Source organism: Podarcis filfolensis (genome assembly GCF_964270895.1).
Source record: "Podarcis filfolensis genome assembly, chromosome: Z".
Taxonomy (NCBI): Eukaryota; Metazoa; Chordata; class Lepidosauria; order Squamata; family Lacertidae; genus Podarcis; species Podarcis filfolensis.
Window position 1 is genome coordinate 27,982,421 of NC_139617.1, and position 25,046 is coordinate 28,007,466.

The window sequence follows — 25,046 nt, forward strand, 5'->3', positions numbered from 1 at the left end:
CAGCAAATAGTTCAGAGATGGTAGCACAGCCTTCTCCAACCTGGTGCCTTCCAAAAGTTTGACTTCAACTCCCATCAGCCCCAGCCAGCTGCTGGTAGTCCAAAACATGTGGAGGGCGCCAGGTTGGCAAAGTGTGTGGCAACATATAGTAATTATTTCAAATAACCATTAATAGATTTATTCACCTACATACATTTGACTAATCCTCTTTCTACGGCTATGCTGGTGACCACCATCGTATCTTGTGACTGCAAATTCTAAAAATATTAATTATGTGCTATGCAAATAAATACATCTTCCAGTCTGCCTTGAACCTTCCGCCAACAAGCTTAACTGGGTGACCCATGATCCCAGCATTATGAGAGAGGAAGAAAAATGCATCTGTCTACTTCCTCCATGCCAGGGGTCACCAACATGGTGTGCATGAGCACCAGTGTGCCTACTATGTACCTCCTATGGTGCTTGCAAAAGTTCTAAGTAAATATTCCCTTAAAAATCCAAAATGCATGATAGACTGTTGCTCTTCCTGCTCAGTTCTTGTCTGCAGTGGCTCAGCCTTTCCTACATTGAATATGCTGCATTAGACGTGCTCACATTTCATTAGATACAAAGATTGGACACCCATCCTCTAATGAACAAACAAGAGTGCAAAAGACATCCTCCTTGTTAGCAAGCGCAGCAGTGGCTCCTGCATGTGCCCTTTCTTCCATGGATTTTGTGATTGGGCCAGTGGCACTCACCCAGAATTCCAAATGTGCCCACAAGCCCCAAAAAGTTGCTATATGCCATCATAACTTTTATAATCCTCAATTATGCTTCTTTTGCATATATTTTGAAAATAAACTAACCCCCCAATATATTATAACTTTCACTTGCAGAAAGATGCTCCAGCCCCCTTTTCTGTACCTTCTACAGCTTGACAAAATCTAATGCAAGAGAAATCTGAAATGAGCGAACAAATGCATTCTTAGACTGGAACTACACATTACTTTAAACAAGGGGTTGCAAAAGGAAACAGCAATGGTAAGTTTCATTCCACCATAACATCTTAGATCACTTATAGTGCTTTGACCAGGCCAGTGCAGAGCTTGTCTGAGGTCCAGGGTGGGAGTTTTGTCCATAAGATGGACCACTGCAGTGCAACCGCCTCATCTGATCTGATGCTACACACTAATTTGCATTAACACAGATTCAGATTTTACTATTGAAGTCTTGAAGTGCATATGGACAGGCATGGCCGTTTCACCCATTAAGCTCCAGTTCGGCTGGGAAGGATGGGGGCATTTTTGGATGACTGTGTAAGTCTGGCAGGCCCCTGGCAGGGCCTTCTGGCCAACTTAGCCCTCCAAGGCCTGCAGCAAGTGTACCCAGCTTCCTTCTCCCCGCTTTGGCCTGTCCTTGACGTTATGGGATTGTGTATTTCTGTTCCTATCGCCACCGGCTGTTATCGCTTGCTGTTTTTCAGCCTTGGGTTCTGAATATGCACCTGGATATTTTGTCCCTTTTGTTTGCTTCCTGTGTTTGGTGCGTCCCCCCACCTTTTCTGAAGGCTGCAATTATTATAGTGAGGGGATTTTTTTCAGCTGGAACTCACTGGAGCTCAGTTCCGGCTCTTCTCGGGTGGACACCATTGCCATTATAAGAGAACAAGGGAGGCATTCGTAGTGAATTCCAGCACCTCTTTTTCTAGAAAAATAGCAATGATTATAGTACAGTACATGAAGCTCATTTGTGCGGGGGTTGCGTTCCGGGTCATTGCATGTGCCAACAGTCACACGTAAGCCTGTTCCACCCCAATTCTGGGACTGAAAGCCACACATGTATTGGCAGTTGCACGTCAATAGGACACATGTAAAATGGTCGCCACCTGTACCAACTTTGTGCCACAATTGGGGGCAAGGAAAGCAACACACTGGCATGTCTTTCCATATGCATGCATTTACAAACATGTGCCAAATCCACTCTTATTCCCCTTGGTGGTGTCTTCTCAGAGCCTGTAATTTTATAATGCTGCATTGCGAATGGTGTATAATTGTGTGTGTGTGTGTATAAAACCCTGGTAAATGTGGGATAACTAGTCTCATATAACCAACATTCTTGAGTCTAATTAATGCATGAAGGGGTTCAGACCATAGAAAAAGCTGTCCTGACAGGTTCAGGTTTTCTTTTTCTTTTCTTTTCTTTTTTGCAGCGAGAAGCTGGGAAACAGGGACATCTGGTAACCTTATCCTAGAATCCTCCCTCCTCCTTCCCAAAGCCTAGTTAGTGCTTTCCCAGCTCAACTCCTTCCCAAAGCCCAGTGACCTCCTAAAGCTCAACCACTTTGGGAAAAGCACCATTTGACAAGGCAGTGTGCAGTCTGCAGATTCCTTGTCAAAGTACTATTGCAGCCCTCTTGTATGAAGGTTGGACCTCCCTGAACTACATAATCAAGACTTTGTTCCCCTCCAGTCTACCTGAGAAGCACAAGGTGTGAAGAGGCTACACTCTAACAAGCCTCTATTGAGCACCTATACCAATAATTTAGCAACATTCACCACTTTGCAACTAAGCCAAGTTTTACTGCCTGTGCAACTTTTCTGACTGATGCATAGAAAAATGAACCTCTGAAATGATCTCTGAAAAGTTTGCACCGTATGTTCTGGCATATAATACGACTTTTTAACCCAGCAAAATCTTCTCAAAAGTCAGGGGTCATCTTATATGCTGGGTATGGTTGTGGGGGGTCGCCTGAGTGAAGCGGCGGGGGGCTTCAACTATTTAAACGGCCACAGCGCATTTTTCCCTTGCCTTCCCTTGCCGTTTTGCCTTGCTCCTTCTAGCTGCCTTCATGGCGCAAGCCCCTGGCTCCTTTGTTTCACCCTCGGCTGCTACAGTGTGTGTGTGAAGGGGCGGCAGGAGAGCAGGCAGGAAGAGGAGGCTGCTTATCTCTCCCTGCGTGTCTCTCTGCTGAGCATCTATCTCGTCAAGCAGGGATTTTTTATTTTATTTTTTAAGTCTCTAGATGGAGCCACTCAATGCAGCAGAGCGCACATTTTTATTAAGCATATAGCTCTCTCCTCTCCTCTGAGACAGCTGATCCCAACCACCCGCCCTTTGATGCCGCCTGGCAGGTTGCTCGGATCGCCTGTCTGAAGCCCTGCTGGGGTTGCTGCTGCCGCCGCCCTCTCAGCCTCCTCACGCCGGGTCCAGTGTCTGCGATCCGGGCTGGCTTCACCGCCGCTGGTGCCGGACCTTGTGGAGCGCCCATGCTGCTGCTGCAGAAGCTGCCGGGCTGGCAGCCATCAGCGTTGGTTTGTGGCTGCCGCAGAGGTTCCTACTATTAAATTGCTCTGTCTTTACAAGTGTTTACATGGATTAGAGTTCCCCACTTTGCCTCATAAGCATGTGTTGAAAGGGTGGGAACTGCAGTCTTAAATCCACTTATCTGGGGAGTAAGTAAGCCCCATTAAACTTGGAGGGATGTGTGTAAAGCATATTGTGCTGTAAAGCATATTGTGCTGTAAAGCATATTGGCTGTAAAGTATATAACTTGGAAGAACTTCAGATATGACTTTAACAGGTAATGTGCTGCTGACCTGTGTTGTGTCTGTTGGTCCGCTAATGCCATCATCTTTGAAGTGGGGACACACATGGTTTTTCAACCATGAAGATGTATGCTGAAGCTCTGATCCTTGAAGCTCTGTGCAGTGTGTTTCTGTGATGTATATGATTTAAAACATGTTGAAGACTACAGGTTCTAGAGAGTGTGTGCAGCATGGGGTTGTAATGCATAGCTGTTAAAATTGTGAAGTAGCTTGCAAAAGGCATGTTGAGTGATAAGTAAGCATCTGCATCATATCTTGAGTATTGTGCTTTTCTAATCATCAGCATCATCCCCTTCCTTAGGTTATGCCTTTCACCCCATTGCCTCTTTAGGGTTCTGTTAACTGCCCATTAATACTCCTTTTGTCCACTCACCTTTTCCATGTTCCCAATCCTTCCTTGCATTTAGCATTTTTTGACTGCCTTATTCCTCTCACACACTACCCTTCATTCCCCCCCCCTCATGTTTCCACTTAACCACTCTTTCTCTTTTTCTGACTTACCTTCCATTTTTGCTCTTAATGGCTTTTTCAATTACTCTTTCATGCCTTCTCAATTTGTCTCTTCTTAATGCTCCCTTTTAGCTGCTCCTATGCATGTTTACTCACAAGTAAGCCCCACCACTCTGGGATTTTCTCCCTGTAACCCTGCATAAGAGTGTAGCCTTGCAGTACCAACCCTTATGCATGCTTATTTAGAAATAAGTGCCACAATATTTAATAAAGCTTACATCCCAGTAAGTGTGTTTATCCTTCCTTTCAGCTTTAGAGTGAGTTAGGAAAAGTTTAATCCACTTGCACTGTTTTATGTTTACATGTTTGATGACAAACAGCCTTATGTTTATAAGTGACATGCTAAGTACCTGCATGTCATAAGCATTTGAATTAAAATTACCATATTGAAGTAAAGTCTGATTTTTTTTAAAATTTTTATTTAGTGTGCATTGGAAGAGGGGTAGTCTTATATGGCGAGTATATCCCAAACTCTATATTTTATCTGGAAAAGTCTTATACACCGGAAAATACGGTAAGTACAAATTTTAACTTACCTAATGTTAGGTCTTCTCCTATGCTGGGGGAAGAAGGAAGTCTTGGAACTCACAAGGGTATATTTTAAGGTATGCAGGCTAAAATTTGGCATTACTTTGCTGCATATTTTGTGACTTTAAATCTCTGCTGGGGTGCTCTCACCAAAGAGTACTTCCCCAAACCTGAATCTTGGCATCCAAGGAATTTTCCTTTCTGTATATATATTATACCTTTTTCCCCTTACTGAAAAGGTCTCGGGAACCTAACAATTAGAGCAACTCTTTTTGTTGATTTTATTGTTTACAAAGGCCTACCGACATCAGAGTTATGTGACTTGTGCAAGGCTGGCCAACATTTATTATTATAATAATAATAATTCCATGTGATTTCCAAATATCAAATACATTAGGATGCCATATACCTTTAGAACCTGAAGTATTTTTAACTGGCTATTTGGAAATTATATTGGAGATTATCCTGGAAAATGATCTAGAAGTAGTAAGTAATCCTAAAAAATTCCTACAGAATTTGAATGGATTGGAAACATCTGATTCCTTGCAACTTTGATCAAGTTCAGCTACTTTATGTGTAAATTAGCTCAGTAAGTTATTTGGGGAAATGGGTGGTTTAAAAAAATGTTTTGGAATAATAAGTTTAATGATAATGTTCAACCATATGCTGTCTTTTATTTATTTCAATGTTATTACCGAATTTTTCGCTCCACAAGACGCACTTTTTTCTTCCTTAAAAGTAAGCGGAAATGTCTGTGCGTCTTATGGAGTGAATGTGTGGTCCCTGTAGCCGAATTGCCCAGGGGCAAAAAGCAGAGGAAAGGGGGTGTTGAAACAAAGCCGCTGAGCAGCTGATCAAGCAATAGGGGAGGAAGATAAGGGACTCTAGCGATAAAGGAAGCTGCCTGGGGGGGGGGGGGAGGTAAAGATGGCAAACTTGCAAGGAGAGGAGACAGGAAGACTAAATCAATGAAGAGAGAAAATAGAAGAAAAAAGAGGAGCAAAAAACTGCTCCACCTAAGGAAAAGACACTAAGGTAAACAAGAGGAAAAGGAGTGTTGAAAGGAAGAAGCTGATGGGTGGAATTGGGAGAGAGATAAGGGATGCGATAAAGGAGACTGCCTGGGAGGGGGGACATAAAAGCCAAAGGATCCTCAGGATTTTTGCATTGGGTCACCCCAAATTCACCAGCAGATTACATAGCATGTTGACGGGTACAGCCTGCACCAAAGAAACCACGCACCCACTGTGGTGTGGGGCCACAATGGTGCAAAAACGTGGTTCCAAAGCACGGATCCACATGGATCCTCGGAATTTTTGCATTGGGTCACCGCAAATTCACCATCAGATCACATTGCATGTCCAGGGCTGCAGCCTGCACCCAAAAAACCACGCACTCACTGTTGTGTGGGTCCGCCATGGCGGAAAAACATGGTTACAATGTACAGATCCACATGGATCCTAAGGAGTTTTGCATTGGGTCACCCCAAATTCACCATCAGATTACATAGCATGTTCATGGGTACAACCCGCACCAAAAAAACCACGCAGCCACTGTTGTGTGGGGCCGCAATGGGGCAAAATCGTGTTTAAAAAGCACGGATCCACATGGATCCTCGGGATTTTTGCATTGGGTCACCTCAAATTCACCATCAGATTACATAGCATGTCTAGGGCTACAGCCTGCACCAAAAAAACCACGCACCCACTGTTGTGTGGGGCTGCAATGGGGCAAAAACGTGGTTACAAAGCACGGATCCACATGGATCCTCGGGATTTTTGCATTGGGTCACCTCAAATTCACCATCAGATTACATAGCATGTTCACGGGTACAGCCTGCACCAAAGAAACCACGCACCCACTGTTGTGTGGGGCTGCAATGGGGCAAAAAGGTGGTTACAAAGCACGGAGCCACATGGATCCTCGGGATTTTTGCATTGGATCACCTCAAATTCACCATCAGATCACATAGCATTTCCAAAGCAACAGCCTGCACCAAAAAAACCACGCACCCACTGTGGTGTGGGGCCGCCATGGCGGAAAAACAATGTTACAAAGCACGGATAAACATGGATCCTCAGGATTTTTGCATTGGGTAACCCCAAATTCACCATCAGATTACATAGCATATTCACGGGTACAGCCTGCACCAAAGAAACTACGTACCCACTGTTGTGTGGGTCCGCCATGGCGGAAAAACGTGGTTACAAAGCACGGATCCACATGGATCCCCAGCATTTTTGATCTGGGTAACCCCAAATTCACCATCAGATCAAGTAGCATGTTGACGGCTACAGCCTGCATAAAAAAACACACGCACTCACTGTTGTGTGGGGCCGTCATGGCGCAAAAACATGGTTACAAAGCACAGGTCTACATGGATCCTCAGGATTTTTGCATTGGTTCACCTCAAATACACCATCAGATTACATAGCATGTCCAGGGCTGCAGCCTGCACCAAAAAAACCACGCACCCACTGTTGTGTGGGGCCGCAATGGGGCAAAATCGTGTTTACAAAGCACGGATCCACATGGATCCTCGGGATTTTTGCATTGGGTCACCCCAGATTCACCATCAGATTACATAGCATGTTCACGGGTACAGCCTGCACCAAAGAAACCACTCACCCACTGTTGTGTGGGGCCGCAATAGGGCAAAATCTGTTTACAAAGCATGGATCCACATGGGTCCTTGGGATTTTTGCATTGGGTCACCTCAAATTCACCATCGGATTACATAGCATGTCTAGGGCTACAGCCTGCACCAAATAAACCACGTACCCACTGTTGTGTGTGGCCTCAATGGCGCAAAAAGGTGGTTACAAAGCACGGATCCACATGGATGCTCGGGATTTTTGCATTGGGTCACCCCAAATTCACCATCAGACCACATTGCGTATCCAGGGCTACAGCTTGTACCAAAAAAACCACGCACCCACTGTTGTGTGGGGCCACAATGGCGCAAAAACGTGGTTACAAAGCACGGATCCACATGGATCCTCGGGATGTTTGCACTGGGTCACCCAAATCCACCATCAGATCACAAAGCATGTTCATGGGTACAGCCTGCACCAAATAAACCACGCACCCATTGTTGTTTGGGGCCGCCATGGCGGAAAAACGTGGTTACAAAGCACAGATCTACATGGATCTTCAGGATCTTTGCATTGGGTCACCCCAAATTCATGATCAGATTACAAAGCATGTCTAGGACTACAGCCTGCATCAAAAAAACCACTCACCCTCTGTTGTATGGGGCCCCAATGGTGCAAAAACATGGTTACAAAGCACGGATGAACATGGATCCTCGGGATTTTTGCATTGGGTCACCCCAAATTCACCATCAGATCACATTGCATGTTCAGGGCAATTGCTTGTACCAAAAAAACCACGCACCCACTGTTGTGTGGGGCCTCAATGGTGCAAAAATTTGGTTACAAAGCACGGATAAACATGGATCCTCAGTATTTTTGCATTGGGTCACCTCAAATACACCATCAGATCATATTGCATGTCCAGGGCTACAGCCTGCACCAAAAAACCACGCACCCACTGTTGTTTGGGGCCGCCATGGCGGAAAAACGTGGTTACAAAGCACAGATCCACATGGATCCTAAGGATTTTTGCATTGGGTCACCTCAAATACACCATCAGATTACATAGCATGTCCAGGGCTGCAGCCTGCACCAAAAAAACCACGCACCCACTGTTGTGTGGGGCCGCAATGGGGCAAAATCGTGCTTACAGAGCACGGATCCACATGGATCCTCGGGATTTTTGCATTGGGTCACCCCAGATTCACCATCAGATTACATAGCATGTTCACGGGTACAGCCTGCACCAAAGAAACCACTCACCCACTGTTGTGTGGGGCCGCAATAGGGCAAAATCTGTTTACAAAGCATGGATCCACATGGGTCCTTGGGATTTTTGCATTGGGCCACCTCAAATTCACCATCGGATTACATAGCATGTCTAGGGCTACAGCCTGCACCAAATAAACCACGTACCCACTGTTGTGTGTGGCCTCAATGGCGCAAAAAGGTGGTTACAAAGCACGGATCCACATGGATCCTCGGGATTTTTGCATTGGGTCACCCCAAATTCACCATCAGATAACATTGCGTATCCAGGGCTACAGCTTGTACCAAAAAAACCACGCACCCACTGTTGTGTGGGGCCACAATGGCGCAAAAACGTGGTTACAAAGCACGGATCCACATGGATCCTCGGGATGTTTGCATTGGGTCACCCAAATCCACCATCAGATCACAAAGCATGTTCATGGGTACAGCCTGCACCAAATAAACCACGCACCCATTGTTGTTTGGGGCCGCCATGGCGGAAAAACGTGGTTACAAAGCACAGATCTACATGGATCTTCAGGATTTTTGCATTGGGTCACCCCAAAGTCATGATCAGATTACAAAGCATGTCTAGGACTACAGCCTGCATCAAAAAAACCACGCACCCACTGTTGTGTGGGGCCACAATGGCGCAAAAACGTGGTTACAAAGCACGGACCCACATGGATCCTCGGGATGTTTGCATTGGGTCACCCAAATCCACCATCAGATCACAAAGCATGTCCAGGGCTACAGCCTGCACCAGAAAAACCACGCAGCCACTGTTGTGTGGGGCCGCCATGGCGCAAAAACATGGTTACAATGCACAGATCCACATGGATCCTAAGGATTTTTGCATTGGGTCACCTCAAATACACCATCAGATCATATTGCATGTCCAGGGCTACAGCCTGCACCAAAAAACCACGCACCCACTGTTGTTTGGGGCCGCCATGGCGGAAAAACGTGGTTACAAAGCACAGATCCACATGGATCCTAAGGATTTTTGCATTGGGTCACCTCAAATACACCATCAGATCACATTGCATGTCCAGGGCTACAGCCTGCACCAAAAAAACCATGCACCCATTGTTGTGTGAGGCCGCAATGGCGCAAAAACGTGGTTACAAAGCACGGATCCACATGGATCCTCGGGATTTTTGCATTGGGTCACCTCAAATTCACCGTCAGATCACATTGCATGTCTAGGGCTACAGCCTGCACAAAAAAAACCACACACCCACTGTTGTGTGGTGCCGCCATGGCGCAAAAACGTGGTTACAAAGCACGGAGCCACATGGATCCTCGGGATTCTTGCATTGGATCACCTCAAATTCACCATCAGATCACATAGCATTTCCAAAGCAACAGCCTGCACCAAAAAAACCACGCACCCACTGTGGTGTGGGGCCGCCATGGCGGAAAAACGAGGTTACAAAGCACGGATAAACAGGGATCCTCAGGATTTTTGCATTGGGTAACCCCAAATTCACCATCAGATCAAGTAGCATGTTGACGGCTACAGCCTGCATAAAAAAACACACGCACTCACTGTTGTGTGGGGCCGTCATGGTGCAAAAAGATGGTTACAAAGCACAGGTCTACATGGATCCTCAGGATTTTTGCATTGGTTCACCTCAAATACACCATCAGATTACATAGCATGTCCAGGGCTGCAGCCTGCACCAAAAAAACCACGTACCCACTGTTGTGTGTGGCCTCAATGGCACAAAAAGGTGGTTACAAAGCACGGATCCACATGGATCCTCAGGATTTTTGCATTGGGTCACCCCAAATTCACCATCAGATCACATTGCGTATCCAGGGCTACAGCTTGTACCAAAAAAACCACGCACCCACTGTTGTGTGGGGCCGCAATGGGGCAAAATTGTGTTTACAAAGCACGGATCCACATGGATCCTCGGGATTTTTGCATTGGGTCACCCCAGATTCACCATCAGATTACATAGCATGTTCACGGGTACAGCCTGCACCAAAGAAACCACTCACCCACTGTTGTGTGGGGCCGCAATAGGGCAAAATCTGTTTACAAAGCATGGATCCACATGGGTCCTTGGGATTTTTGCATTGGGTCACCTCAAATTCACCATCAGATTACATAGCATGTCTAGGGCTACAGCCTGCACCAAATAAACCACGTACCCACTGTTGTGTGTGGCCTCAATGGCGCAAAAAGGTGGTTACAAAGCACGGATCCACATGGATCCTCAGGATTTTTGCATTGGGTCACCCCAAATTCACCATCAGATCACATTGCGTATCCAGGGCTACAGCTTGTACCAAAAAAACCACGCACCCACTGTTGTGTGGGGCCACAATGGCGCAAAAACGTGGTTACAAAGCATGGATCCACATGGATCCTCGGGATGTTTGCATTGGGTCACCCAAATCCACCATCAGATCACAAAGCATGTTCATGGGTACAGCCTGCACCAAATAAACCACGCACCCATTGTTGTTTGGGGCCGCCATGGCGGAAAAACGTGGTTACAAAGCAAAGATCCACATGGATCCTAAGGAGTTATGCATTGGGTCATCCAAAATTCACCATCAGATCATATAGCATGTCCATGGCTACAGCCTGCACCAAAAAACCCATGCACCCACTGTTGTGTGGGGCCGCAATGGCGTAAAAACGTGGTTACAAAGCACGGTTCCACATGGATCCTCGGGATTTTTGCATTGGGTCACCGTAAATTCACCATCAGATCACATCGCATGTCCAGGGCTACAGCCTGCACCAAAAAAACCACGCACCCACTGTTGTGCAGGGCCACCATGGCAAAAAAAAATGGTTACAAAGCACAGTTCTACATGATTCTTCAGGATTTTTGCATTGGGTCACCCCAAATTCATGATCAGATTACAAAGCATACCTAGGACTACATCCTGCATGAAAAAAACCACTCACCCTCTGTTGTATGGGGCCTCAATGGTGCAAAAACATGGTTACAAAGCACGGATCCACATGGATCCTCGGGATTTTTGCATTGGGTCACCCCAGATTCACCATCAGATTACATAGCATGTTCACGGGTACAGCCTGCACCAAAGAAACCACTCACCCACTGTTGTGTGGGGCCGCAATAGGGCAAAATCTGTTTACAAAGCATGGATCCACATGGGTCCTTGGGATTTTTGCATTGGGTCACCTCAAATTCACCATCAGATTACATAGCATGTCTAGGGCTACAGCCTGCACCAAATAAACCACACACCCATTGTTGTGTGAGGCCGCAACGGCACAAAAACGTGGTTACAAAGCACGGATCCACATGGATCCTCGGGATTTTTGCATTGGGTCACCTCAAATTCACCGTCAGATCACATTGCATGTCTAGGGCTACAGCCTGCACAAAAAACACCACGCACCCACTGTTGTGTGGTGCCGCCATGGCGCAAAAACGTGGTTACAAAGCACGGATCCACATGGATCCTTGGGATTTTTGCATTGGGTCACCCCAAATTCACCATCAGATCACATTGCATGTCCAGGGCTACAGCCTGCACCAAAAAAACCATGCACCCACTGTTGTTTGGGGCCGCCATTGCGCTAAAACGTGGTTACAAACCACAGATCCACATGGATCCTAAGGAGTTTTGCATTGGGTCATCCAAAATTCACCATCAGATCACATAGCATGTTGATGGGTACAGCCTGCACCAAAAAAACCACGCACCCACTGTTGTGTGGGGCCGCAATAGGGCAAAATCTGTTTACAAAGCACGGATCCACATGGATCCTTGGGATGTTTGCATTGGGTCACCCCAAATTCACCATCAGATCACATTGCATGTCCAGGGCTACAGCCTGCACCAAAAAAACCACGCACCCACTGTTCTGTGTGGCCTCAATGGCGCAAAAACGTGGTTACAAAGCACGGATCCACATGGATCCTCGGGATTTTTGCATTGGGTCACCCCAAATTCACCATCAGATCACATTGCATGTTCAGGGCAATAGCTTGTACCAAAAAAACCACGCACCCACTGTTGTGTGGGGCCACAATGGCGCAAAAATGTAGTTACAAAGCACGGATCCACATGGATCCTCGGGATTTTTGCATTGGGTCACCCCAAATTCACCATCAATCACATAGCATGTTCATGGGTACAGCCTGCACCAAAAAACCCACGCACCCACTGTTCTGTGTGGCCTCAATGGCGCAAAAACGTGGTTACAAACCACGGATCCACATGGATCCCTAGCATTTTTGCATTGGGTCACCCCAAATTCACCATCAGATCTCATAGCATGTTCATGGGTACAACCTGCACCAAAAAAACCACGCACCCATTGTTGTGTGAGGCCGCAATGGCGCATAAACGTGGTTACAAAGCACGGGTCCACATGGATCCTCGGGATTTTTGCATTGGGTCACCCCAAATTCACCATCAGATCACATAGCATGTTCATGGGTACAGCCTGCAATAAAAAAAACCACGCACCCACTGTTGTTTGGGGCCGCCATGGCGGAAAAACGTGATTACAAAGCACAGATCCACATGGATCCTCGGGATTTTTGCATTGGGTCACCCCAAATTCACCATCACATTGCATGTCCAGGGCTACAGCCTGCACCAAAAAAACCACGTACCCACTGTTCTGTGTGGCCTCAATGGCGCAAAAACGTGGTTACAAAGCACGGATCCACATGGATCCTCGGGATTTTTGCATTGCGTCACCCCAAATTCACCATCAGATCACATAGCATGTTCATGGGTACAACCTGCACCAAAAAAACCACGCACCCACTGTTGTGTGGGGCCGCAATGGGGCAAAATCTGTTTACAAAGCACGGATCCACATGGATCCTTGGGATTTTTGCATTGGGTCACCTCAAATTCACCATCAGATTACATAGCATGTCTAAGGCTACAGCCTGCACCAAATAAACCACGTACCCACTGTTCTGTGTGGGGTCAATGGCGCAAAAACATGGTTACAAAGCACGGATCCACATGGATCCTCGGGATTTTTGCATTGGGCCACCCCAAATTCACCATCAGATCACATTGCATGTCCAGGGCTACAGCCAGCACCAAAAAAACCACGCACCCACTGTTGTGTGGGACCATAATGGCGCAAAAACGTGGTTACATACCACGGATCCACATGGATCCCCAGCATTTTTGCATTGGGTCACCCCAAATTAACCATCAGATCACATAGCATTTCCAGGGCAACAGCCTGCACGAAAAAAACCACGCACCCACTGTTGTGTCTGGTCTCAATGGCGCAAAATCGTGGTCACAAAGCACGGATCCACAATGATCCTCCGGACTTTTGATTTGGGTCACCCGAAATTCACCATCAGATCACGTAGCAGGTTAAGGGCTACAGCCTGCATCAAAAAAACCACGCACTCACTGTTGTGTGGGGCCGCCATGGCGCAAAAACATGGTTACAAAGCACAGATCTACATGGATCCTCAGGATTTTTGCATAGGGTCACCCCATATTCACCATCAGATCACATAGCATGTTCATGGGTACAGCCTGCACCAAAAAACCCACACACCCACTGTTGTGTGGGGCCGCCATGGCGCAAAAACGTGGTCACAAAGCACGGATCCACATGGATCCTTAGGATTTTTGCATTGGGTCACCTCAAATACACCATCAGATCACATTGCATGTTCATGGGTACAACCTGCACCAAAAAAACCACACACCCATTGTTGTGTGAGGCCGCAATGGCGCATAAACGTGGTTACAAAGCACAGATCCACATGGATCACCGGGATTTTTGCATTGGGCTAACCCAAACTTATCGTCAAATCACATGTCTGTGGCCACAGCATTAACTACAAAAATCATACATCTACTGTTTCATTCAGAATATTTTTCTTCTTGTTTTCCTCCTCTAAAAACTAGGTGTTTCTTATGGTCAGGTTCTTCTTATGGAGCGAAAAATACGGCGGTTTCCATTATTTTATTTATTTTTATTTTACTTTCATGTTAATAGGTAGAAGTGTTATCTTTTTATTAATGCCTTAGTAAACAATTTATAATTTAAAAAAGAAAAAGAAAGAAAGAAAGATGGCATATAGAGCTATAAAAGGAAATGGGAAATAGATTCACTCTTCCAACTTCCTTCAGCTCTGCGGACCCACCTGGCCTAGGCCTGGCAGGAGAATTTACTCTATGGTCTGAACCCCTTCATGCATTAATTACACTTAAGGATGCTGGTTATATGAGACTGGTTACCCCACTTTTCCAAAGGAGCAGAGGTAACCACCCTCAGCACCATGGCTGCAAGTGGAGCAGCCCAGAGGCTTTGAGGGCACCAGGGGAAGACCTCAAGGGCGCCATTACAATATAAAAGTAATTGTGCCCATTACTGCCACATTGGTGACACTTGCTTTTGCAAGTCCTTTTTTGCCTACTAACATTTACTCAAGCCTTTAGAGAACCATGTGAATCACCATACAACATACTGAGAAACAAAATTGAATAGCCAAAAATATGACTGGAAAAGATGACAAATCCAGTGTAAACACCCTCTGAACCAACTCCACCAGCACAAACTGCCACATGCAGTCTCACTTTGATTTAGTTTTGCTTCAGATCCCTTTGATGGGCCAAACAGAGGGTTTTTCAGAGACAGATGTCTCTCCGGAAAATTACAATGCTAGTCTTGTTCCACAAGACAGCAACACAGGGGCATGCTTTGTCAGTCACATGTGCTTGCCTGAGGAAGCGACTCCAAATAACACACAGTATTGAAAAAAGAATAAAAGAAGCTGCAAAACAGGAGGTAATTGTCACCCTTTGTGGATCTAGCCCGGCTAGCAGTTTGGACAGGCATTATGCAGGCCTGTTATTGGATGCTCACTCAATCAAAGCATAAGAAAATGGTCTTTCTTGTAGTTTACAAGCCTTGTGGAGTAGCCATGCTTTTTTATTCAGACTTGCACTAGGTCAAAACAACTAACAGTTTTGCGCAAACATTTTCAGCAGTGCCATAAAATCTCCCTTACTTTATCAAAATTTTATTTCCAGTACACCTTGTGAAAAGGTTAGGAACAGAAGAAGAGCTGGCTGCTAAATCAGTCCAAAGGCCTATCTAGGCCACATCCACACCATACATTAAAGAACTATGATACCACTTTACATTAATGGCTTCCTTCAAAGAATCCTGGGAGCTGTAGTTTGTTGAGGATGCTGAGAATCGTTAGGAGGCCCCTATTCCCATCAGTGATCTACAATTCACAGAGTTTCCAAGATGGATTGTTAAACCACTCTGCAAATTATAGTTCTGAGGGAATAAGGATCTCCTAGCAACCCTCAGCACCCTTTACAGCTCTTAGAATTCTTTTGGAGAAGCCACGACTGTTTAAAGTGGTATGAAAGTGTTTTAAATGTATGGTGTGCATGTGGCCTTACTCTAGTACTGTCTCTTCCACAGTGGCCAAAGATATGTCTTTTGGGTGGCCCACAAGTTGACCTCCTCACCTGAGGACATGGACACGATGCTTGCCGCAGTTTGGCTCACAACATGCTCATCTTGGCTTACTCATGCTTGCTATGTGTGTATATATATGTGTGTGTGTGTGTGTGTGTGTGTGTGTTATTCCTGCTTGGTTAATGCATCTTTGCAAAAGGAGATAATACCCAATGTCTTGAAGAAAGAGGCAGTGTGGCAGCTCCTAAAAAAAGCCCTTTCTAGATTGTGAGGTATTTGACAACTACTGCCTTGGAGGAAAGATGCATGAGAAAGATGTATGAGAGGGTGGTGGTGGATGGCTTTTGCTGGGAGAGGAATGGGGAGTGTAAGAAAGCCTGTTGCTCTTGGTCTTAGCAACTTTAGATCCCTTTGCCATGGTATCCTCCTGGACCACACCATGAGTTGGGAGTTGGTGGCACAGTCTTGTAGTGGTTCCACTGCTACTTATGGGATTGAGCTCAGAGAATTGTGTTGGGGAATTGTGTGTCCAAATCACTGAGACTCTTGGGCTGTGAATCTGTGCAACAGGGTGAGCTCCCGTTGCTCTGTCCCAGCTTCTTCCGACCTAGCAGTTCGAAAGCACGCCAGAGCGGGTAGATAAATGGTTACCGCTGCAGCAGTAAGGTAAATGGTGTTTCTGTGCGCTCTGGTTTCTGTCACAGTGTTCCGATGTGCTGGAAGCAGTTTAGTCATCCTGGCCACATGACCCGGAAGGCTGTCTGTGGACAAATGTCGGCTCCCTTGGCCTGAAAGCAAGATGAGCGCCGCGACCCGATAGTCGCCTTTGACTGGACTTAACCTTCCAGGGGTCCTTTACCTTTACCCCCTGCTACTTATGGGATTGAGTTCAGAGAATTGTCTTGGGGAATTGTGTGTCTACTCCCTGGAAGTGTTGCTGTGGGATGCTGCAAATGGCTATTTTGTCCCATTCCCACACTGCACACCCAACCCGGTACTGTTTAATATCTATATAAAGCCACTAAGAACTATCACTAGAAGATTTGGGACATGGGCTACATTCACACTATATATTTGAAGCACTATGAAATCACTTTGAACTGTCATGGTTTCTCCCCAATAATTCTTGGAGCTATAGTTTGTTAGGAACTGCCCCTGCTGCCCCCAATATTCCCCTCCCACAGCCTGATTGTAAAACCACTCTGGAACTTGTAGCTCTGGGAGGCGAATATAGAGTCTCCTAACAACTCTCAGCACCTACAACCTCTAAGATTATTTGAAGAAAAGCCATGACTGTTTAAAGTGGTAACATGGTGTTTTAAATGTATGGTGTGAATGTGGTCATGGTGCCATCGGTATACAGTACTGCGAAACTGAGTTCTATTTCACTGTGACATCTGAATCAAGAGACACTGTGACTGTTTTGAACCAGTGCCTGAGCGCCAACAGACTGGATCCTGATAAGATGGAGACTGTGGGTGAGTGGTTCCCAGGTCTGGATGTTGGGGAGTTTATCAATTCTGGTAAACAGGTATGTGTTTTGGGGGTGATGCTGTTCCTCTTACTTCTCACTGTTACCAGCTGCTTGCTTGCCAGGCAGAAAGCAGGTGAGCAATCAAATCAAGCCATCTACAGCTCTTCATTCTCACCACCACTGTCTGGGCCACAGCAAGAAGTAGGAAAACAAGCTAGCAAGTTGCCATAGTGAATAGAAGGAGCAGCTTTAGGTGCTCCTACCAGTGGTCCTCTTTTTATGGTGTGAACCCTCAAGAAGTTGCCTTGATCATGTGGAACTTTGAGTCTAGCCCTGCCTCTCTCACTGTTATTTCTCATAACTGGTAATTAAGCTAGTGTGTCCTAGTGGTTAGAGTGTCAGACAAGGGTCTGGGAGACCAGAGTTCAAATCCCCAGATCACTGGTGAATGTGGCCCACTAGTTGCCTTTCAGACTAACCTACCTCACAGGGGTGTTGTGAGGATAAAATGGGGAGAGGGGACCATATACATCGTCTTGAACCCATTGGAGGAAAGGTGGGATAGAAATTTAATGATGTATAAAATAATTTAGAGGCATATACTGCCTTTGAGGCTGAAGTTTCTACAGAGTCTTTGTGCCTAGCAGCCATTGGCAGGCTAATCTCCCATGAATCTGTCTAGCCCCCTTTTAAAAGTCCATGTTTACTTATTGATGTGCATTGCCCTTCCTTGCTATCAATCTCAGCTAACTTCACTTGCCCTCAGCACTTGCCCATAGCCAGACTGACTGCCCTACATTGTGCTTCGCACCCCATCCACTGTGTGACATCCAAGTGGACACCAAATAATTCATGTGTGGTTTTCCCTGTGCCTCTTTTTATTTTTGTTTTAGATTAAGTTCCCAGTTTTATGTTTTTAGTTATGTTCTTATATTTCTACGGATAAGAACAATTTTAAAAAGATGTGTAAAATAAATAACAACACCACCACCTACCTACCAGCAGAGGCAGCTAAAAACAGAGAAAGCTAAAAACAGAGGAGAGGGGTCAGATAGATCATTTGGCACTGATCATTTGGCAGGTAGATTATTTGGCACTGAAATTATAACAGTGCTGGCGCCTGTCAGGCAGGGGTGAGAACATGTGATTCCATTGTTAAAACATCTACACTGGCTGCCCATCTACTACTGAGCCAAGTTCATGGTCCTTGCATTAACTGATAAAGCCCAGAACAACTTGGGTCCTGACTCCTGGGTACCTCAGGGAGCGCCTGAACCCTTTTTGCCCCAGCTCTGTCACTGAGATCATCTTCAGGAGTGTCCTTGGTCATTCCCCAGGTTGGTGAGTCTCTTCTGACAACAGCAAGAAACTGAGCCTTGAGTGTCATTGGCCCAGTCCTGTCGAATACTCAGCCACTGGAGATTCAGCAGGCGCCTCCTGTGCCAACCTTTAAATGCCTGCTGAAAGCTCTTCTATTCCGTCAGGCTTAAGCAGGCAATAAAACGAATAAACTTTTTTCATTCCATTGACCACATTCCCCTATAGGCAAGCTTCTGAGGGCCACAGAGGCAAAAGTGGGCAGAGAAACAGGTGAGAGGCTACATTGTCAGATACTTCTATGCATGCATGCACACACATGCACACACACACACACACCCTCCATCCAGGCAAGCAAGAAGCATTATCACAGTTCAAGAAGACACAAAAAAACAGAACTGGTGAGAGGTGCAGCCTCATAAATATACATGGCCTGGGTAGAGTCCCAGGGGCCAGTAAGATACATCTGGAGGGCCAAACAAGATTCTCCACCCCTACTATACTATCATTCAAGAAACAGGATGCTGCCACAGAGATGGTTCTATTCAGCACCACTGAACCTAGCTTGGTATTGTTGACACTGACTGGCAGCATCTCTCCAGGGTGATGACTGTTCAGCTGGCATAAACCCAATATAAGTTTGTCATGCGGACACATCATCAGATTTTTAAAATGGAAAAACTCCCATGATCCCTGATCAGTGGAAATGCTGGCTGGGGCTGATGGGACTGGAGTCCAACAACATCTAGAGGGCTGCAATTTTCTCATTCCCAAGTTAAAGAAATTTGCATGTTTTAGTTCTGTCCCACTGTTCTGTCCCACTTGGGGTTTTTGCAGAACCCCAAGATCCACTAACCAGAGTGGTGCAAAAGACTCAAAATTAAAGGATTCTCACACCAGCATTTGTAATGAGTATCAGAACAAAATGAGACTCACAGTCCTTCCATGTAAAACACCACTCATGATACCTTGGTCATGGTATGTTTTTAGTTAAAATAATGCCTGCTTGGAGCACACCATTAGTTAAAAGGTATTCAGAATGACACTTTGTATAAGATAAGGAAGCTTATGCTTATTAAAGGAAGCACAATTTTTATAGGAAAGAGTTATGTAGACCTAACTGACTAGTTGGAGAAACAAAGAAGTCATGCTTGCCCCTTAGTTCTCAGGAGGTAGATCCAAGATGACCTTGTGCCTCGAGATCCAGAGTAAGTGTGCTGAGGAGGAGGAGGTTGTAAACAGAATGCAACCTAAGACATATCAGTCTAAACCTCAAAGGATAGAGAGAAGCCAGCATAGAGGTTAAAGATACAGGGATAGTCTGGGAATCTAGAGTTCCCTTACTCTGTTTAAACCCCATGCAAGCCCTTTTCTGCCAGCTGAACGACACTCAAACTTCTCTAAGATGCAAAACTCATCAGAAACTTACTGAGGCTCCCCAGCTGCTTAATGATGGCGGCTAAAGTGCTGTTGGTCACACATTCCAGCTCACTGGTAACCCCATCTGGAAGGGCTCCGCGGCAGAGGTGACGAGGTTCTATGTTTCTCTTCACCAACGGCATCTTGGAAGGGAATCGTCAGGGCTTCGCCTTGGATAAAGGGTAGAAGAGATTACAGAGACCAATTCAGTTTTCTTGTAAGAATTTTTGTGTCAATGGACATTACACTTCACAAAGTTTTCATAAACAAAATGAAAAAAAACACCATCAGGGTCTCTCCCAGAGGAGGTGACATTCTGAAACTGGTGTTGAGGAGGAGAACAGAAGGAAAGTAAGCCAAGGCAAGGCAAAGAAGGGACAAGAACAGAGAAGCCCAGGAAGTTGCCTTACACCAAATTCTATGATTCCATGATTGAATAAAGTTTTCACTCTTGGGGGCCCTAAATAGCAACTTGCCCCTCTCCAATGATAAAGCAGCAACAACCCACAGTAAAATTTGCAGAACAAAATATATAAACAAAGAGGGATTCTTTTTATTTTATCTATATTATTTATTAAATTTCTACACCACCCTTTATCCAAAGATTACAGGGTGGTTTATAATATAAAAACAAAAAAGTATATAGCATAATAACAAATGAAAACCATACCCCCAAAAGCACTAGCATCAGCATTCCACTCTCTGTGACAACATTTATTTAGCCACAAACACTATGAGGGTGTGTGTGGGGTTTTTTTGGGGGGGGGGGGAGATGCCTAGATGATGTTCCAAAAAAGCTGCTACAAAGTTTCCTGAACGCTTTGTATGCAGGAATTCACTTCTGCTTACCTCCTAGGCCTGTTTCTGCGTCGCCACAGAAGAAATACTTATACAGTGGTACCTCTAGTTAAGAACTTAATTCGTTCCGGAGGTCTGTTCTTAACCTGAGGTACTACTTTAGCTAATGGGGCCTCCCGCTGCTGCTGCACCACGGTCGTGCGATTTCTGTTCTCATCCTGAGGTAAAGTTCTTAACCCAAGGTACTATTTCTGGATTAGCGGAGTCTGTAACCTGAAGCGTCTGTAACCTGAAGTGTCTGTAACCTGAGGTACCACTGTATTACTGAGGAAGAAGTAAACTGAGCATAAACAGCACATTCTGTGTGTACACACAAAAGAATGAATATATGTTATGAATTTACAAAGCAGGTGGGTATAACTCACCTAACAGAACCACCTGGGATATTCAGAACATACAGAGTTATGGGGAAAGGTGAATGACCTGAGCTCTTCAGAGTTGCCATGGCACACATTTATTGAGGTGGCAGAATTTAATTTTTCTTGGCTGACAACTCAAGAGTGCCTGGATTCAGAGTTCTGTTTTATTTTTAGCACACACCACCCCTATTAGACTCACAACAAGAATTTAGTGTGTGCTTTGAGTGGACACAGCTGCATTTTGCTGGATTTGCCTTGATATGCTCATTGTGGCTTTCCCTAGGTACAAAGGAATTGATGCACACTTTTCATTTTGTGAATTGTGCTTCAAAAGGATCTGTTTAGTACATTTGGTGTGCATTCCTTCATCCGGAATGTGTGCTGAATCCCAAAATCTTTGCCACTTTTCTGCTCATTTTGAAGTGAACTATTGTCCATCACTAAACAAGAACCCAGCTGCTTAAACGGATGATGAGTGGCATATAAATTGCACTGTCAATTCTGCAATAGCCTGTGGGCAATGAATGCACTGCATTAGCTGCTATCATCATTACACACATTGGCAAGGAATCTGAGGAACTGCTGAAGAATCAAGTGACATTTAATTTCCTGATGGGCTCAACAAGACACTAGGGACCCTTGTGTTAAACAAGTTTTAATGAACTTATTTCCCAGGCTTCCCCCTGCCTTTATTTTTTTTACCCACAATTCCGTTCCATTTCTCTATTAATCTTTAAAACAAAAAAACAAAAAAAAACAAAAACCCCTCAAAATACTGTTAAACACTACACTTAGGAGTTCCAGACACTTACCCAGATTCTGTTTCCTTGCAATGAAGGTCAGCTGAGACTGTGTTGTCTTTAGGATATATGGGGTTGTTGTTTTTTACACCTATATACAACCTGAGCATAGAATGGAGGGGCTCACAGAATTAACACCCTAACAGATCCTGCTTCTCTGTTAGTTAAAGCTTTGGGTCCAGCACAGAGCAAGCAGGTCCCTGTGTTTCCAGCCTGCTATCAGCTGAGCTCACTCGCACTACTTTGGCTATTGCTCTCCTACCTAGCAGCTAGGTGGGTGGGGTGGAGGAAAGGTCCACCTGTTAGCCTGGAGGGCACCATCATCCAGTTGTAGCTCTTGCAACCTAGCCCATCATTTTGAGATGCTGATGAGGACCCTTAAGTGGCCTGCAAAGGCCACTGCCTTACAGTGGTACCTCGGGTTACAGATGCTTCAGGTTACAGACTCCGCTAACCCAGAGATAGTACCTCAGGTTAAGAACTTTGCTTCAGGATGAGAACAGAAATCGCATGGTGGTGGCGCAACGGCAGTGGGAGGCCCCATTAGCTAAAGTGGTACCTCAGGTTAAGAAGAGTTTCAGGTTAAGAATGGACCTCTGGAACGAATTACCATATTTTTTGCACCATAACACTCACTTTTTTCCTCCTAGAAAGTAAGGGGAAATGTCTGTGCATGTTATGGAGTGAATGCCTACGGATGGCGGGGTATCTGCTGCAGTCGTGAGCAGAGGATCCATGGTTCCCCTTCCTTCCCTCCTCCGTGGCTCGCTTTGAAACAGCAAAGTGGGAGAAGAGCCCCTGCAGAGGTGCAAAAACATGCTTACAAAGCATGGATCCACATGGATCCTCAGGATTTTTGCATTGGGCTACCCCAAACTCACCGTCAGATCACTTGTCTGTGGCCACAGCATGAACCACAAAAATCATACATCCATTCTTTTGTTTAGAATATTTTTTTCTTGTTTTCCTCCTCTAAAAACTATGTGCGTGTTATGGCCGGGTGCGTGTTATAGAGCGAAAAATACGGTAAGTTCTTAACCCGAGGTACCACTGTACAAAGAAAACTGAGTAGTCCAGCAACCCCCCTCTTTTAAATTCTAAACCCCACGGGATACATGACCCCAGTAATTGGAAGTGACTCAGGACATCATGCAGGCTGACATCCCGCATCTACAATACCTATTAAAATGTGTGTTCTCTCCCCCAATATCTATCTAAATCTGTATTTCTCTTTCCCCCCAAAAAATAAAAAGGAAAGTTGGAAGCTGCCTTAGCTTCCAAGTCAGAGCACTAGTCCATCTAGCTCAGTATTCTATACACTGGCTGACAGTAGCTCCCCATGCTCAGAGTAAGGCCATCAGAGTAAGGCCAGGAACGTCTCCATCCAACAGGAAATCTCCCGTTTCTGCGGCTGCTATGGTGGTGGGCAGGCCCTATCCTGCAAAGCCACCCTCTGCTTAAGGTAAGTGGTATTCCAGGCCTACCTGGAGATGCCACTGGGTATTGAGCCTGAGACCTTCTACATGCAAAGTAAATGCTTGACTAGGGAGCTATGGCACAATCATCTGTCAGGAACTTAAAAAGTTGTCTTGTTCTATGTTAGACCAGTGGTCCTTCCAGCTCAGTACTGCCTACACCAGCGCTTTCCAAACTTTTCAAGTTGGTGACACACTTTTTATACATGCATCATTTCACGACGCAGTAATTCAGTATTACTAGCAAACCAGAGGTTAAACTAACCCCTCTCCAGCTCCAGGAGGATTGTGGGGAGTGTTCGTGAGACACACCTACATGCTGCAGCTGACACACTAACACAGTGGTTTTCAACCAGTATGCTGTGGCACCCTGGGGTACCTTGAATGATGGTCAAGGGTGCCATGGGCAACACTGGCCTCTGTCCCTCTTTCCTTCCCTCCCTCCTGTGATGCCCTATTGCATCTCTGTCTCCCAAAGGCTTGCACAGCTGTTTGTTGCAGCAGCCCTGGCTACAAGCTCCCCAGGCAAATGGTGAATCCCAGGTCCCCCTGGGGCAGTTTGAGGAGGCACTTCTCTTTGGGGCAAGGGAGGCAGCTCAGAGATCAGGGGCAGCAGCTGCAGCTGCCCAGATGACTCCCAAGGAGAGGAGAGGAAGATTAGGGAACACTCCACAAGGGAGGGTGTTTGAAAAGGGGTGAGGGGCTGCCAGCTCTGCAGGCAAGGGAGCCCCACAGGGGTGCTGCAGAAAGAATGCAGTTGGTCAAAGGAGCTGTGGACTCAAAAAGGTTGAGGACCTCTGCACTAACATGTCACAACACACAGTTTGGAAAACTCTGGCCTACACTGATTAGCAGTGGCTCTCCAGAGTTTCAGGGAGGCGTCTTTCGTCATTCTACTTGAAGATGACGGCAACTGAGTGATCAGGGGCTATATACCAAAGCTTTCTTATTAGAGATCAAACATGTCTAATTACTGGAGGACAAACTTTTCTAGATCTCTTATCAAGCCTATTTCCATGACCTGGCCATTCCTGCACCCATTTATTTTGAATTTCTGATGGGATGCTGCTCAGATAGTATGGAAAGGATAGGGGGGGGGTAAGGGAGAGCCTGAGAAAGCATTTCACAAGCTACTTGAATTAGTGGCATGATTAAGGGAACTGGAACAGAAGAGCTACTGACTCCACCTGCCAATTAAATGCCAGCATTCTGTTATGAAATGAACTTGCAAACACTGGTCTAGAAAAGAATGAATGCAAGGAAGGAATTTGGTTTAGCAAAACGATGGCCAAGAGGAAAAGGCAGCACTGGGTCTTCATCCAATACCCAGTGAACTTGGAAGAAATAGTACAAGTGCCTTGGGACAAGGCCACTGGGGAAGAATGGAGTTGTTGCAGCAGTTCCTATTCAGTGTGCCACCTCCCCATTAACCATCTCAAGCAATA

At 45.7% G+C, this 25,046-nt stretch overlaps 1 protein-coding gene across 3 annotated transcripts in view; it reads right to left on the reverse strand.

Annotated features, from left to right (window-relative positions):
- Positions 1 to 25,046, reverse strand: part of LOC310754486 (actin-binding protein WASF3-like) — a 76,031-nt gene that overhangs the window by 23,016 nt on the left and 27,969 nt on the right. For all 3 annotated transcript variants that reach the window (XM_083596453.1, XM_083596452.1, XM_083596451.1), the window contains exon 2: positions 20,120 to 20,279. In XM_083596453.1, the coding sequence (XP_083452579.1) occupies positions 20,120 to 20,252 (133 nt within the window). In that variant the 5' untranslated portion in view covers positions 20,253 to 20,279. The remainder of the gene's footprint in view (positions 1 to 20,119; positions 20,280 to 25,046) is intronic.